Genomic DNA, 18,333 nt, shown 5'->3' on the forward strand with positions numbered 1-18,333 from the left:
CCTGTATTTTTTTCTGACTAGGATGTATATATGATATATAACTTATATATACTATAGTTGGGGAGCTAGTTGTCCCAGAAGCATAATATATTAAAGACTGCAATAGGCGGCTTTCTTTATTCCTTAGGTGAGCTTTTCGTACTGGTGTGTGATATATATGTGTTTTCCTTGCTTATATTTTGAATTATATTTCAAAATAAAAAATGTATGGGGGAGGCAGGGGAAGAGAAGACACCAAGGGCACACACAATTTGACTAAAACCCTGCCATTTTCAATTTATTATTATTAATTTGAGGGTCCCAGTTAAGGGATGGGGCATTTTTGTGCTTCCTTCAAAATTCTTCAGATTCCTTGACTATGCAGGAGCCTGCAAATCCACCTCTTTCACTTTTAGTTAAACTAGACTGAATAGTGGGTCATATTTTCATACCTTCAATGCTCAAGTGGCTCTGTGTCACCCTAACTTACTTCACTGTTGTGAGGGGAAATGGTCTGAAAGCAGCGAAATAGAGAATGTGCTTTTCCCATTGTCCTTATTTGTTCAGAGTCACTCATATAATAGTTCTTTACAGCAGAAACGGTTAGAAGTTCATCACACTGTTTAACTGGGGTGGTTCATATGTTGGCAAAACTAGTAATTTTCTGGGGCATGACTCCTCACAACCTCACTATATTCACAAAACAGCATGTGCTATTTTGTTCAGCTGGAGCTTGAAGGAGAGCCTCTTTAAGGCAGGTCCATCAAGTTGGCTCAGAATCAAATCAGATCCAACAAAGCAAAGCACATCAGGACCTGGACAGCTCTGAGTGAGCTTTACTGGCTGAGCTGCAGGAGATGTTGTCTCAGCAAAGGACCAGAGTCATCTGAAGAATTAAGAAGGCTAGCAGGACCCCTCTTCCAGTAGTTGAGCTGTATGCAATCCCTAAAGGGCCTGCAGCTGACTCCAGCATGGCTGTGGATCAGGAGATGCTACAGGGGAGTCACCCCCAGAGTATGAGGAAGAACCATGTTTTTCTGGCATGGATGATGTAGGAGGAGTGCTGAGGCCCACCAGAGTATAAACTGTGACTCAACCTGAGTCCTCATCGGGATAACTAGGCAGGCTGCTAGGATCAGGCCCAGAATGGCAAGTTGTAGGATTCAGTGTGCAAGTTGGTAAAATGCAGGGGGAAGTTGGGGGGGGGGAGAGGACAGCCAAGCTCTCTATTCTCTATTATCATCTAGTTCCATGATAACAATGGAACATTCCATGTTGCTTCCCAGGTGTTAGAACTCTGAGACATGAACCGAGTTCCTTATGGTCTATGTCACAATGCCAAATGAGTTGCCATGAATTGCGTGTGCTCAAGCCTAAAGGCTATACAACGCAACCAACAGATAGGACCACCAATTTCATGTCCCTGATTTAACTGAACATTTTACAGGGTTTGTCCTTACAAACAAAAGATAATTGCTCCCATTCTGAATCATCTGCCCAAGACTACCCAGGGAATCTATAAACTGGTTGTATTTTGAACCCAGGTCTCCTTTGTAGAAGTCCAATTATCTGTCCACTGAATGACTTTGACTTTTAAAGCAATTGCTAAAGGTGGGGGAGACATGCTTCATTTACAAGGTATCTTTCCAACTTCCAATAATACCCCATATTGATCACCACAGGTAATTTCAACCCTTTCTTTAAGGAAAGGTCAGTTCTCTGTACTTTGAGACTGGGAATGCTGTCGTAGTAATACTGGTGCATTATTTTATAAATCGTCAACTCATTACTGTTTCAATTGAGAAATGCTAACACTTCAAACTTTCCAGCACCAATCATGCTCAATCTAGACTCTAAATAAAACAAATCTGGAAAGTATCCCAGGGCAGGCCTTGCCAGAACCATTGTTCGCAGGCCCCAGCTGCAACATTGCATGCTGAAACTTTAGATTTTCTTTGCTCTGCTCCTCTGAACTTTACCAAGGTTAAGGCAAATTGGATTGGTTTTGCCTGCTAACAGCAACCAGGCCTGTGAATAAGCACCAATTTCTCTGGAGAACAGAATCAATGTGGTCCATGGTGCTGAGGAATGAAATTTGAACCCACTATAGCATATAGAGCAAAGTTTAGTTTAGCCTACCCACTAGGGGAGAGTGGTTATGTAAGCTTTCAGAATATTTAGAATTAGCCAAATTGACAGATATAATAAGACAAAAACCAAAAAGTGAAGTGAAAAAGGAATGGGAGTGTCTAAATGAATACCTTAAAAGCCAAGGTTCGAGGACAGAAATCTGCCTGAGTCTGGAATAACCTTGTGAAGTGAAAGGATAAGAAAGAGGGATTTATATCTGGATGCTAGGATAGAGATGATAAGGAAAACACAATGAGAGGTAAAGGAGGTGCTGTGGGATGTTTGTTTTCTTTTTAATGTTTAGATTATTAATTTGTAAGATATGGATTTATTTATTTTTAATGTTGGTTTTTGTGTTTTGTGTATTGTTATTTTTCAATATTTTTCGTGTTGTTGTTGTGTGGAAAATACTAATAAAATTTACAATTAAAAAAATATTATTATTATTTTAAAAGGAAGAGCCTCCTCTTGGTTAACAGGTAAGGTCCTTTAGGAAGAATGCCACCAAGGAGGAAGGGCTTAATCTCTGCTCCCAGACTGAGTTCAGAGCCAGAAAGAAAACTCATAAGCCTCCACAAGTACAAACTACATATAAAAACACAAGACACAACATTCACTGGTATAAGCTCATTATGAGACTTCGGCTTGTGTCTTTTCTGTTCTTTAGTGTCTTTTCTGTTCTTTTTATTTCAGCTCATCTCTCTATGTTAATTTTGAATTGATTCTGACAGTCTAGTAAAATTCTCATGAGGTGATGAAACAGCACACCAGTGTCCACATTAAATGACCTGTGAGCTTGGATAGCTCCGTTGGTGAGAGCATGGTGTTGATAATGCCAATGTTGCAGGTTCAATCCACCATATGGGACAGCTGCATATTCCTGCATTGCAGGGGGTTGGACTCTATTATTCTACGTTAATAATAATAATAATAATAATAATAATAATAATAATAATTTATTTATTACCCCCCCATCTGGCTGAGTTTACCCAGACATTCTGGGCGGCTCCCAATCAAGTGTTAAAAACAATACAGCATTAAATATTAAAAACTTCCCTAAACGGGGCTGCCTTGAGATGTCTTTTAAAGATAATTTAGCTGCTTATTTCCTTCACATCTGATGGGAGGGTGTTCCACAGGGCGGGCACCACTACAGAGAAGGCCCTCTGCCTGGTTCCCTGTAACCTCACTTCTCGCAATGAGGGAACCGCCAGAATGCCCTCGGTGCTGGATCTCAGTGTCCGGGCTGAATGATGGGGGTGGAGTCGCTCCTTCAGGTATACATGACTGAGGCCATTTAGGGCTTCAAGGGTCACCACCAACACTTTGAATTGTGCTCGGAAACGTACTGGGAGCCAATGCAGATCTCTCAGGACTGGTGTTATGTGGTCGCGGTGGCCACTCCCAGTCACCTGTCTAGCTGCCACATTCTGGATTAATTGCAGTTTCCGGGTCAACTTCAAAGGTAACCCCACGTAGAGCGCATTGCCGTAGTCCAAGCAGGAGATAACTAGAGCATCTAGAGATAACTACATAGATATACTCTATGCAGATATTATGTACCCACCAAAATTTTACATATGATGTAAGAACCTCAAGCATCAGTACGCAAGCTCATTTGATTTTTTTACCTGCTATCAAATTGACTTTGCTGAACCATGTAATCCTGTGTGTCCTTGTTGAAAAAAAAAAGTGTGAATGACCAAAGAGGGTGGGAGTGGAGGAGGAGAGCACAAGAGTGTGGAAGCCTTTTAAAACTGCCCATGTTCTCAGTAACGCTGCATAGAAATGATGTTCATAGGTTCATTGCATGATGTTTCTTAGTTGCCAATATAATGCATGTGTGTCAAACATCCATTTTTCAGTGTGTGTTTGATGGGAGAGAGACGACATTAAAGCACCCATGAAGAGCCAGCTCCTTCAATTTTTTAAACTTGGAACTTGAATACTGAAGGGGGGGGGACAACGATGAGCATAGCAGTTAAGATAGATGTGGCATATCTTTTGAAAACTCTCTTCAACTTAATTGCCTATATATAGAGTGCTTTCATGGTTATCCCCAAATGCCATCTCCAGGTGACCTCTCCTGCTTATATTCATTTCCTTGGGCATCAAGAATTATGACTGCTGAAATGCTGAATTTCCCTGCTTTGAGGCCAGTAAATGTGATCTGACAAGTTACTGGAACAATTTCACCTTCCTATCAATGCAGTAGTGGAGGAAAGCGTATTAAGAACAGCAGGGTCAACAGTAAGGCACCACGGTAAAGATGCGTGTATGCTCAGAAACAGTCTGGCTACGAATAGAAAACAGGCCAGTTTAAAAAGCTGAATAATAATCATTTTTTAGAAAACCCTCCAAAGTTGAGGTACCAAACTTCATTGCTGAGCTGTGGATTCAAGACACTTCTAAATGAAGCAAAACCTGGACAAAAACCATGCTAGATCCACCAGAGGTTGATAGTGCTCTCTTGTTTTAATCTAATTGCTAGGTGGTGTTGATGATGGGGAAACAGCCCAGAAACTGCTAATACATTGGAAAAAGGCTTTACATTTACATGGCAAACCCAATTCCTCTGAGGAACACAGGTTGCCAATGCAGATGGTGCCTTTGTTATCTTGGCAAGCGCTGCGGCATGTGTTCTTAATGAAACCAGTAGGACTAGTTGGGTGAAATGTGAGTCCAGAACCACAAGGGTTCTGCAGCAGGATGCATATGCTACACTGCACTTCCCCTTGATTCATGAAGATTATATGCCAATGTTGACAGAAGTCCAAAGAGGCTATTTGTTGGAAGCCTGTTTCACGCAGCTGATTGTGTACATAACTTATGGAAGAGGGGTGAATCTGCATGCCTACATGCCTGACTCCATGTGGAAATGTCACACCCACACACCCCAAAAATGCTTTGAGCGTGTGAACATTCACCATATTTATGATTCTCTTCAGCAACATTGTTCCCCTTGATTTTTTTTTGCTTTTTCAGGGTCATCCTCCCAATCCCCCTCCTCTTTGGATTAGTCACACACATATATATTTAAATTAAAACACATTTATTCAAAAGTTACCATACAGCTTTGTCCATTGCCCTAATATCACAGAATGATCACTCCAATCCTCAATCCCTCATCACTGATATACATATATATACATGACAGTGATGAGGGATTGAGGATTGGAGTGATCATTCTGTCATTCTGTGAGTATATGTGTGTGTGTTTGTGTGTGTGTGTGTGAATGACTATATATATATATATATATATATATATATATATATATATTGTCACATATATGATCCCACCTAATTAGGAGTCACATGGTAAATGGAATTATGTCAAAATACTAGGTTGCTAACCTGGCTTGGCTGTAGAATGACATCACTAACAGCAAAGAAAGCAAATAAGATTTATTTATTTTTTGCCAGTGTCACAAATTTTAGTGAATGGGAACAGTTATACTAGGTGGTTTCATCTTAGACCTAGATCCCTCCCTTCAGCTTGCAGGCTTCTGAATTTTACCTGTGGTAATTTGTCTGCAGCAGAGTAGGTGTTTCTATATATTGGGAAATGCTGTGGGGATGCATATCCATTGTCTACTGTCTATCCCAGAAACCTTACTGGCAGACGTACAAGTTTTGTCTGCATGACGGCTGTTAACGGAGTACCCCTCCGAAGGGTCAGAGCCAACTGGAGTACTCATTGGAAGAAAAAAGCTCATTTTGCTGACATAATGTCAGACACAAGTGAAGAGTGGAAGTCAATGGTGCATGAGAAGTATTAAACTCTGCACTGACTACCACCTCCCCTTTAAAATGTGATTGTTGCAGAACAGTTTCCTCCCCACTGCCCTTAAATAAGATTTCCTGTAAAAGATTAGTTCACACTAAAATCTCATGTCAAATTTTGAGTCAAAGCCTTCTTGCAACCATAACCGAAACACATTTGTTTCCCCCAGTTATTCTCTGTGGAGTTTTGTGATGAATATCCACTAGGTAACTCTAAGCAGATGAATATTCTGTTTACATGCACTGGTTCCCTGTTCAGAACTTCCACCAAACACCTAGGGCTGGAGAGCAAAGCCAGTGGGCAAGTTGTCGTTGGGCATGGGACAATGACCACATCGCTAATTCCACTTCTCTGTATTTGCTGAATACACAGAGAGTTTTTCTGAATAAGGCTGCAATGGAAAGACTGGACAGGCAACCAAAACTGACAATGGAGAGGAATGGCATTGCAAATACCTTCAAAAACTATCAGGTTCAAAGTTTCATAGTTGAACTCCATACATCCATGTCTCTTTGTACCTACATTAGCCTTACATTTCCCCCTATAGTACTCCATGACTTAATTTCCACAACTGAACCAAAATATCAATGTCTACCCTTCTGATAAATAGTTTCAAGGCTGTACTATGTCAAGATCAAGCAAAAATAGAAGTCCAGGTTTTAAGTTGGATTCCTATGATGTGTGGAACTCCAGTCAATGTTGCTTACTGTTCCTGTTTTACCAATAGGGAGGTACATTCAGTGAATCCAGCCTACCTAACAGCTTCCAATCTTATAGATGCATGAAGTTTTTTAAATGGAGGGAAACACAGGCTGATTTGTCCCAGGTCATCTTACTACAAGAGTTAATGGCGAAGGAATAAAGAAAAGGCCACCATGCAAAGCACAGGACATACAATACAGAAGAGCAAGTCAAGAAACTTTGGCAAAATGACAAAGAGCAGCAGCAAAAAGGGGGGGACCCACAAAGAGGAAGAAACAAATCCCAGCCTTCATAAGGGAAGAAGCCCCAACTTTCAAACACGAACCTCCTGTTTTGTAGACTCAAAAAACAGTGAAGAATCAACACTGGACTTCATTTTATATCTTAATAAAGAAAGAGTAAAACTGCTAACTGAAAGACTTTGATGAGTACATACTCTTTTTGAGCTTCTGGTATAATATGCTAGGTTGCATCTCTCTCCCCACCCCCCACCCTCACCCCAGTGACATGCATGTGTTTAAAATTTATTTAGTTGTTTCTTCCCAGTTTTCTTATTCTCAGGACAGCTGATAATCATAATATATTTTTTTAAAAAAACAATCCCCTACAAAATACTATTCAAGTCCCCTCCAACAAATGTAGCAACAGCAGAAACTCAGCAATGAACAAACAGGCCCAGTTCAGATGCAATACTAAACAATGGTTTAAAATGGGCTGGTTTCAATCAACCATAGTTAGGAGAACTAACTACAGTTTGTCCAGGTTCAGACATAATACTTGGTTGCAGTTAGTCTAAGACAAAAGCAAAAATTTTGAACTCCTTCCAGCCACATCAGAAGGGGAGGAGGAAGAATATGTGAGCCTGAGGTTGATTTTGGCTTGTTCCCATAATGATAAATCATGACTTACTGTAATGTCTGAACGTAATATGCATACAATAAAACCAAACAGTGATATATTTCCAACTACACACCATTAACATATAGATAGTATACAGGTATAGAAAAACAAATCCCCACGACCATGGGGACCCCCCCCCCATGACCAAGAATTTGAAACCAAGACAGGATTATACTGAGGAAAGACAGTGGCTATCTCAGTTTTTAGTGGGGTAAAGTGAGGACCTCTTCCAACACATCATCCCGGACTACAAGCACGTCCTACCAGCTATAATGACAAGCATTTTGCTTGTATATATTTTTAAAAGCTGGTGTTTTGTTTTCAACTCACATCAACCCAACCATAGGAAATTCTAGCTGGGGCTAATGGGAACTGTAGTATAGCAAAATCTGGAGGGCACCACATGCCCTGTTGGAAAGACAGCGGCTAAAGGAATATGTTATTCTGTATAGCTTTCCCCCAGAATATATAACATGATGAGGAAGACTCAAGACTATTTCATTATACAAAATACTTTACAAGCTCCTGAAATGGGTTTTGATGTAATTTTGACAATGAACAAAAGGTCACATCATATGGCAAAGGTTACCTCCGGCATGTAATAAAGACAGAAGAAGAAAGAAGAAAAAAGAAACATTTGACATACTTGGATCTGACAAGATTGAGTCGGTTTTCGGCAAAAATTGGTCACAGCGGACTCCTTGGTAGCCCTCTTTGCACCTGGGAAAAAGGGGAAAAATGACAAACATACGCATGCGGTAGTGACAGGCTAATTGCAAGGTATCAGTCAACTGCAAACATTGCTCAGAAGGCTAAGACAGAGCTAAAACGTTTTCAACCACCTGGAGCAGCAGTGCGAGTGGTTCCCAAACATTCTGCCTCCAAGAAAACCTTTCAGCATCCCCTCCCCTGCTGAGGAACCCTATATGTCTGCCACAGGACCCGGTATGTTGCAAAGGATCCTGAACCACTGCCTAGGATGCACACTTGGTCCATACACTTGGCCAAATATGTGGGGCCTCACCTTTGCCCCACTTCAACTGAAAGGTTACTACATTTTGCTGCTTAGGGCAGAGCAGCAAATGGTGGCTCCCTCCCCCCCCCCAAATAATAATATCCAAGGTGCACAATATAATACCCATAGTACCCAAGGCCAGTCATGTTATTTTGCCACTTAGAGAGATGCCACAAGCACCCTTCCCCATCCATGGCAGGAAAAAGAACAATAGTTGTAAATAAAGTACTAATAAATCTAAATTAACTAACTCACAATTTTCTGCTCTCTCATGACAACTCAAATCAGCTGCTTGAAGTGGCCAACTCACTCTGCCTAGCCACAGGGTACCTAAGGCTACATCTCCTTCACAAATATGACCAGCAGCCATAGAAGCTGCTTCAGTGTGGCAGGATTCCCTCTTGGGTCTTTGTTATGGCATCAACACCACTATTCTATGGCACTGAAAGGTTAAGCTTTCTGGATATTAAAATACGTTCCCTAAGACCATTAAAGGTAAAGGGGTAAAGGGAACCCTGACTGTTAAGTCCAGTCGCGGACGACTCTGGGGTTGTGGCACTCATCTTGCTCTATAGGCTGAGGGAGCAAGCGTTTGTCCACAGACAGTTTTTCCGGGTCACGTGGCCAGCATGACTAAGCCACTTCTGGCAAAACCAGAGCAACACACAGAAATGCCATTTACCTTCCCGCTGGAGCAGTACCTATTTATCTGCTTGCACTTTGACATGCTTTCGAACTGCTAGGTTGGCAGGAGCTGGGACTGAGCAATGGGAGCTCGCCCCATCATGGGGATTCGAACTGCCGACCTTCTGTTTGGCAAGCCCAAGAGGCTCAGTGGTTTAGACCACAGCACCACCTGAGTCCCCTCCCCCCCTAAGATCATTACTTGATATCATAACAAGAAAATGGTAAAAAAAACTGGTTTTGCTCTTTGAAAGAATGAGCGTACTATTACAAGAATTTCATAAGTTGCCATGAAACCCTTTTTGTTTTAAAAAAATATCATCAAATCATAAATTACCCTTTCTTTTAAATGTGCAGGGGTTTGAACCCAGGTCTCAGGGGTCCAAGTACTTGATGATGCAAGTTATCAGTAATGGGGAAAACAAGAGATGTGCAATTCATGAATGAACCAGCCCCAAGATCACTGCAGTCCTGGATTTCTTCATTTCTCTGAGTTTTTTTTACTTTGACTATTTTGATGTTTCATAGTAAGACTGATCTTTCACTGGTGAAATGACCCCCTACCAATCTGTTCAATCTGTTTCTGCCCATGGAGGCAGAAGCATACTGAGGCTACAAATATTCGGAAATAAAACCCAGTCAATATGGGAAATCCTACTCTGACAGCCATAAGGATTTCTAGCCATTATTGCCCAATTCTTGTCTGGATTTAGCTTCAATTGACTTATCCACAGACAGTTTCTAAACACAGTTTGACACTTAGTAAGAGAAAACTTGGGCTGGAGGAAAAAGAGAGATATTTGGGTGTCACCGGAACAATGATATGGAATTTCACATCTCTGTATAAACTCACCCACTTGTGTCAATAGTAAGAGAGAGGCAGAACAGAATTTTGTGGGTCAGGACTGAAAGGGCCTGGGAGAATGACAAGAAGCTGTTATGTTTGGGGCTGCATCAAGACTCATCCACACAATCTTCAGACACACAGTGGTCGCCTATATTGCTTAAGTATCTAGTACCTAGCCATCCCCAACAGTCTCCGAGTATCTAGACTGTCCAGATGGCAATTGACAACTATGGAATACAAAACTACCAGCATCACTAGGTATGTCTCTTGAAAATAATTCAGAAATTAACCCATCTAATTCCTGGGGGAGGGATAATGCTTTCCTTGAACAGCAGAATTTTCATCATATGGAAGTCCCTGCTCCTAGTGCTTGATGGCTTTATTTGGGAAAGTTATGGAATACAGACCAGAACCAGAACCTGATTTCAGGAAATGGGGATGAATATATGGACACAGTGGGAGAGGACACCAGTGAGCGCAACGGCACTTAATTATTTTCTTCCCTATCGCCGTTGGACCCGCTCTCACTTGGTTATGTTGCCCCCACCTCTCAGAACAACCATTAACCCACAGGCATACAAACGTTCCCAGAGTATAATGTTGGGGGACCTTCGTGAGGGGAAAACTAAGAATTGGAGTTTCTGTTGGGTTTTCTTTTGAAATAAACAAGAACACTTTACTTAAAATCCAAGGTAACATGACAACGTAGATGGATAAAACTGAGGTACTGCTTTAGAGTTTGGCTCCTTTCCAGGGTTGTACTTTACTTCAAACACACACCCTGTTAAACAGTCCTGTTCCTAAGGTACCTTCCGTATTACACTCAGAGTGGATGTTTATCTTGAACCAACTCTCTCTCCTGACAGTCCCAAAATCTCCAGCTATCTCCCTACCTAACTAACTCAGTTCCCAAAGTCCACCACCGAACCAACCAACCTCACTCCTTTTCGCTCCTCACACCAACCAACTTCCCAAATCCAACCAACAACCAGCCCTCCTTCCTGACCAACCTACTGTGTCTCCAGAATCCATTCCTTTTATATCTTCCCTCCTGGAACCTCAGCCAATCAGAGGCTGCCGTGCATTAACCCTTCTTTTAACCAACTTTTCCGTCACACACAGCCATTTAGGGTTTTAAAGATAACCATCAAGAACTTGAATTACGCTAAGAAAAAAATCAGTAATTGAAGAGATATCTTTCCTATGTTGTCCCTGTTAGAAGACAAGTTTCAGAGTTCTGCACTAATTATTGTTGGTGATGATCTGCAACAATTTGTATTAACAAAGTTATCAGGCTGCTGATATCCACTCCATTTTTTTGTAGTGCTTCTAAACTTAATTGCCGGAACACAAGCATAAAACCAAGGCTGTTTACAAACTATGCACCAAGGAATTCAAAATTCTGTGACATGTATGAATAGTGAAAATTGAGAGAATTTTCATATTTTTTTCTGCGTTTGCTAGTTACGAGAAAGGGCAAAGGTTTATGTAACCTTTGTCCACAGGAATTTAGGCACAATCACTCCACGTTCTGGCGTCTAGAATTTCACCAAATTATTGGATATCCGCTTCAATCCCACCCTCTCAGTCTTGAGATCTAATAAAACTTTGCCCCACATGCATACTGCCAATGAAAATTGAGTTTCTCAGGATATACAATTCTGATTCAACCCAGTCACATAAATGTCTGTGCTTGAATGGCAGGACTGCAGGACTGCATACTGCAATACACTTGAGCATAACACACAAGTGGTGTTTTCAAGGTGCGAAAATATAAGAGCTCCCCTTTCTTGATTCGTATGACCCTAAGAAAAGAAGCACTCCTATAGTCTGTGCTGAAGAAGCGAACACATAAACACAAAAGATAGAAAAGAACTTTCAGCAATGTGTAATGGAAGATGGACATGGGGCTACAGATTTGGGGGGGTGAAATGAATTCAGCATGCTCATAAAATATGCCAGTATTCTGAACCAGGCAACCCTGACCCTGTCATGTTCTCCAGCTGAGACTGAAATCTGAGCAAGATGTTTCCCCCATTTATTTATCTGGCTGTGGTGACAACAGAGTCAGGTAGGGAAGTAGTTAAATAACTCTTGGTCCCTAGCATTTGAAATTACATTTCCTAGTATCCCTGCTACCTGCAGCAGTGCTGTGGTAGCATTTCAAATTTCAGAGAGGGCGGGGAAGGAAATCCCCCCCCCCAAATCACCATAAATAAGGCGTTTCAGGTCTCACAGAGGAACTGGAGGGAGGGACCCATCATCTCCTAATGCCAGGATTGACTTGGAATCAACTCTGCTTTTTGGTTGTTTGCTTGGTTTGGTGACCCAGTTCAGAACAGAACAGATGCGCTTGGCCATTGCTACACACGTTTCAGGGCTCCTTGTCTGGAGACAAGCTTAAAAGAAGCAGGAAAACAGGTGCTCAGTCTGAGAGCTCAGTCTATGCCAGAGTGCCAAATTGCTCAGAGCAAGGCCAGTGTCTGTAGCTTTGTAGGACCAGGTAAAATCTTCTTGCTTTTGTGTGTCACCTGCTCCTTGCTGAGCTGGCAGTTGTAACCCATCCCTCTGGGTGCTCACAATTTGGCTCCAAAAAAACTACAACGTGGTCCAGGAAAAACCTTCTTCTGGCAAGTAACTGTTATGGCACAAAGCATGCGATACCTGGGTTCAAATAGCCAGTTCAGGGCCTGTGACATTTTCAAAAGCATTCCCATTTTTATCTGCGGCCCGTTGAAGCATATGAGAAAGTAAGTATTTGAAACAGCAAAAAACCCACGTTTAAGGGATTTGACTCACGCAGAATATGAACATGACATTATGTCTGGCTGTGGGTGGTCTCATCAAAGATGATAGCTCTGTATCCTCTGAGTGATTTGGCTGAGAAATTTCTCACTTCTACTGAAAGAGCGTTCACACCCACCAGCCCACTTGCAAATTTGTACCACATAAATATACTGTTTAAAAACTCTAAATCAGGTAATTATTAGGGTTGTCTTACCAGAAATTATAGGTGTTTGCTGACATAACTTATGTCAAGAAGAGTAAACAGAGTTCCCCCCCCTCATGCGGCGGCAGAAATGAGACTGCAATTTTCAAACAAGTTGACAAAAAACTATTAAAATTTCCCCCTTTAAAGATGTACTTCACATAACTTGCAAGTGAAACACTAAAAGTGAAGAAATGTTACCAGTATCTGCATCTATATCAATGTTTATTTACTCAATTTTCATTCCTTTTTCTTTCCTTACTGAATTAAATAGGAGTTGAAAGTAGGTCAATATTAAACCTTCCATGTCATTTTTATATTTTCCCTATAATCTAGTCAATTTAAATGAATTTGGTTTTCTGCATTTTTCTATATTTATTCTTACTTCTCTAAACGTAAATTTTAGATGTGAAGAAAGGTATATTCTTTATCCTCCCATTATTGAGGTAACAGGTGTATTCTCTGAGCTCAAATAAGGGGGGGGTGTCCTACTAAACATGCAAATAATGGGATGATGAGGGGGAGTGGCATCCAATAGACAAACAGAAACTTTGAAGACCGTTCCTAAGCAACAGACGTAGGATATTTGCTGGTTGATCATTTTATTACATCTGACATACATAATTGATTTTAGGAATGAATTACATTTGCAGTGACATCCATAAATTCACAATTCTGCCAGACAAGAAAATAGTAGCCTGCCTGCCTACGCATGCCTATGTAAGTGTACAGACATTATTCACCAGTTTTGATAGCTGGATTTTTCTTTTAAAAATAAATAAGTAAGTGCTGCCTTATAGATTTTTATTTTTATTTTTTGAAATAAAGTGGCCTGAATGTATTCAAAAGGGGCAATTTAGATGAAGCAAAAATGTTTCCATACATATGGAGTTATAGTTCATATCAGGAGGGCTGAACATACCTGTTGTGCCAAGTGGGATGATGTCACAATGCACAACATGAATAATGATCTATTAAAAGCACGCACAACAAAAAGCCCTCAACAGGGCCTCTGGAGCATGTTCAAAGGCTCTGATACACCTGCCCCCTGAAACCACACAGTTCAACCCACATTTCCCTTGTGGGAAAAGATGCAACCAGTGTCATTACAACAGTAGCACCATATACTGCTAGCCAGTAATGCAGAGAGATGCTACACTGAACCCCTTCCCCAATATGACTCCCCCCCCCCCATGTGGAAGAGGGTGACAGGATATTAAGTGGCAGAGGTAATCACAGTAGAGGATTTGGGCAGTAGGCCATGTCTGTGCCATAGCTGTCAACGTATCCCTTTTTTTAAGGGAAATTCCCTTATTCCAAATAGGAATCCTCGCAAGAAAAGGGAAAAGTTGACAGCTATGGTCTGTGCTGATTCTGCTCAGAATTAACATTACCTGCTCTTTTTGCAGAGTGTCGCTGGTGAATTAGCATCTTGCTAATTTGGTTGTGATTTCTAGCATCTACATTGATGACTGCATGTGTGGAGAACTCATGTAGATTTCTGCCTGTTCATTCCTAGACTTTTTTATTTTACTTTTCCAGGTTGCTGAAGTGCACAAGTGCTTGTGCACAATGATGAATGGCAGCACAAAAACAAATCTTGATGTTAACTGTTTCCACAAGGACATCGAGATTCCTTGGTGCACCCAGCACTTTTTGCCTCAATGCATACAATCACTTCTGCCCATCAGGACAAAAGAAGCAGAGGACATGCCAATGGGCAGAAGGCATTGAAAGCCATGGAAAGCTGCACGGGCACCAGTAGTGGAATCCTTTTTAGAAACTCTCTGTGCTAAATTAGGAGGGCAGAGCAGCCTGCTGGCCAACCCACAGAACAATACCAAAATGAAAGCCCACTCATCCCAAGTAGATGATTTAAAATGGGCATTAACTGATTAATTCATCAGCTTCTGGGATTAAGATTCTTTCTGAAAACCACACACCACAGGATTTATTTCAGAGCCCTTCTTGCAAGAAACACTGAACTGGTATCAGATGTGATTTATATAGTCCAAAAGCAACATGGTGCTCTGTGCTTCTCTTTATTCTTATTCAGATGGTGTGGTTGGCTGGCTTCCCTTCTCACCATCTAAAAGAGATTATCCAGCTGGCTCTCATTCAAGCCACAAAAAGCTCAAGCCAGACCAGACTGAAGTAATGTCAAGGGAGAGAGCACAACAAAACAAACACCCCTAGTTCCTTTGATGGAGGAAAGGCCTCCTTTTTCCTGTTACTTCAGCTTCAAAGCCTGCAACGCATGTGACAAGTGTAAAGGTGAGCTTGCAACCACCCTCCTTAACTGTCCCCCAAACCACGCCACACAGTTCCTTCCTTGATTCTTCTGCCCCCACCCTGCCATTTTCTCCATTTCCCAAGGTATAAAATCTTTATTCTAAGGGAGGTGGAATAAACAGGCAGTGGAGGGAAGGGGAGCAGGAAATAGGAGTGGGCCCAACATCAAATTATAAGTGCTCCAGTTTCTGCACAAGTTTGGAGAAAGGCCCAGCCCATGCTGGTTCCATGTGGATGTTTTAGGAGGAATCAGCACCATTCCCGTAACCAACACAGAACTTTATATATATAGTTAAGACAACACAAAATGGTCATTTCCCCTTTTCTTCTCTTGCTGTACAGAGGCACCCACCTCCCCATTTCCTCCAAGAGTGATCACGTGTCATGAAGTTGCATCACTCCCAGGGAGTCTGTTGCCATAGTTTCATTGTTTTCATCATAATGGTGGCAGGAGCCCCTTCAGTTACTTGGCCAGTTGTAGGCAGCTGCAATTATTTTAAAATGGAAAAAAAAGCAAGAGGAGACGGGCATCCCTTGGACTAACCCATATGGAATCCACAAGGTTACCAGGGGATTTGGCACATTTCCAGGCAGGAACTCAATCCAATCAGCACATTTGGCAGATCTGCGTATTTACAGCTCTATGAAACAGTTTCATTCAGGTCAGTGACCTATTGGCCTCTGAAAAATGAAAAGTTCTTCTAACATTTATTCCTGCCTGCCAAAAAACCCCATATCTTTCATTGCTATCATCTGCACCAATGTTATAATCTGTTCACAACGCTTTTTACACTGTGGCATTTATTTATTTTTTTATTTACAGTTCAGGCTAATTTTTTAATGTTATTACTTTCAAATTTGGAAAGCTGAAACATGTAATTAAGACAGCATCATTCTGAAATGCCGCTTCCTGTTCATTATATGTGCAGCTGCAAATTTGATGAATGTCAAGGAAATATGCCATCTGAAAGATCGGTGCTGGAATTTAGAGAAATACATAAAATAGCAATCCTCAAGGTTTTCAAGTGGGATTTTTTGTGATTTTGTGTTTGGGACTGTCAGCAATGGAACTAACCTTAGAGCAGTAGCAAAGCAGAGGAGCTGACTATTGAAAGCACCTGATTGGGAGAATGCTGAACATGAGCCCAGGCCACGGATTTCTAGAATAAGTGAACAAAATTGTAGTAGTTGTAGTTCATATGGTCAGTTGTGATACTCATCTAATAGACAGGTGTGGCTATAAACCAGTGTATTCAGGATGCATGCAGCACATATATGTAAATACCTACAAACACCTTTTTTCCAACTTGGAAAATATCACAGTAATCAAGCCTACACACTATGGACTATGCATTCATCAGCTGCCATACAATATGATCTTACATAAGCATGGGGCACTTGCTCCAGTCTTGCAAAAATAATTTCTGCCCAGCTAAATATGTGAAGCAGTATTAAGGTGTATCAGTTATAGGTTGCCCAACTCCACAGAATGATTTCCCAAGAACCATAATTTCAATAATGGGAATATTTATCTAGATTTTTTTTCCCCTTCCCGATAATAGTCCCTGACATTTCCCATACACTATTGCTCATATCTCCCTGTTCTTGCACAGTTTGACTGTGTTAACAGGGGGATTTTGAGTACAGAGGAAACTATACGTATAAGCTCTTTTGACAACTGTCTCCTTGCTGCCAGGGTTGTTTCTGGAAGACTGCACTCAAGAATCATCAATGCATAAAGCAGAGCAGATTAAAATGATTAGAAGAAAGACCTGACATTGATCAGCTGGGAGGATGTACAGTAATTGGTGGTGGTGAGTTAGAATGAAAGAAGAAAGATTCAAACAATTAGAGAGATTGAATATATTGTGCTGCCAAAGTTGGGGGGAGGGGAACGACTCCAAACAGAAGGAACTGCATTTATCAGTTCCAAATGCATGGTGAGATCTATGAAAGCTAAGACTGCCAGAGACAGATTCAGGCTCTAGTGAGTCATCATTAAAGAAAGGAAAGAATACCACTGGATGACCAGTGGTGCTAGAAGTGCACTGAGTTCTGCAAGATTTCGAAGCAGGGAAATCAAGCATAAAAACCACCCTGAGATCTATGAATGGAGGGTGGTATTAAAAAATAAATAAATCAATAAACACAAAAATGAGTAACAGGGAAATGTAATGTTTCCTCCCCACCCCACTTCAAAATCTATTTTATTTAAAGAGAAAACACATTTTCTATTTAGGGAGGTAAAAAGCTGAAAAGAAGTCAAAATTCATTTTAGATCAGGACAGGACTGTGAATATAGCGGCCAGTTGCAAAGACAGCAACAAACAAACAACAACGCAAAGTGCTCCTGCACCTCCAATAGTTGTATAGAAGAAGGAATTTCAGACCCTGGGTGCAATTCTAATGAAATTATTAGAGAAATTATTAGAGGTGCAGGAGCCTTGACCCTTTTTTTTTTTTTTTGCACCTGGCCACCATAGTGAAGAACGATAGATGGGACCAAATATAGTCCTTGGTAAATAGCGTCTAAACAAGAAAACCCCTAGCATTCAACTAATAATGGCCCAAGTTGCTGAACCTCTGCTATTTTTAGAGGCATTATGCCCCTGAGATCTTTTGCAGAATTTACTCCAAATATTCTCCACCTCCCTACAGTGCCTGGATTCCAACATCTGGGGCCTGGAAAATGTTGGTCAGACTACCAGCTCTGATGCTGCTTATGGAAAAAGGAAGAAGTTGTCTGATTGTGACCACTAATGGTGAGCCCCACTCACAAGAAACTGTGGGATGAAACTGTTGAACTCCTTCCTCCCTTGGAGAAATTTGTGCTCTTCCGGTCTACCTCCTCAACTGAGGTTGAAAACAGCTTTCACTCTGTCAGTATCATTTGGGACTCAAGCCAGGAGTCTCCTGGTCTGTGTATTGCCACACATCATGATGAGTCAAATGTCTGTGGAGCAGGTGAGAACATTATTGTCCAAATAGGCCACTGTGTGGTTCTCCACCCT

General features: G+C 41.3%; 1 protein-coding gene across 2 annotated transcripts in view; it reads right to left on the bottom strand.

Annotated features, from left to right (window-relative positions):
• The window catches only part of NRG3 (neuregulin 3), a 577,425-nt gene that overhangs the window by 148,584 nt on the left and 410,508 nt on the right, over nt 1-18,333 (bottom strand). For both annotated transcript variants that reach the window (XM_083614719.1, XM_083614718.1), the window contains exon 3: nt 8,142-8,215. In XM_083614719.1, the coding sequence (XP_083470845.1) occupies nt 8,142-8,215 (74 nt within the window). The remainder of the gene's footprint in view (nt 1-8,141; nt 8,216-18,333) is intronic.

This window comes from Podarcis filfolensis, assembly GCF_964270895.1.
Source record: "Podarcis filfolensis genome assembly, chromosome: 5".
Classification (NCBI taxonomy): Eukaryota; Metazoa; Chordata; class Lepidosauria; order Squamata; family Lacertidae; genus Podarcis; species Podarcis filfolensis.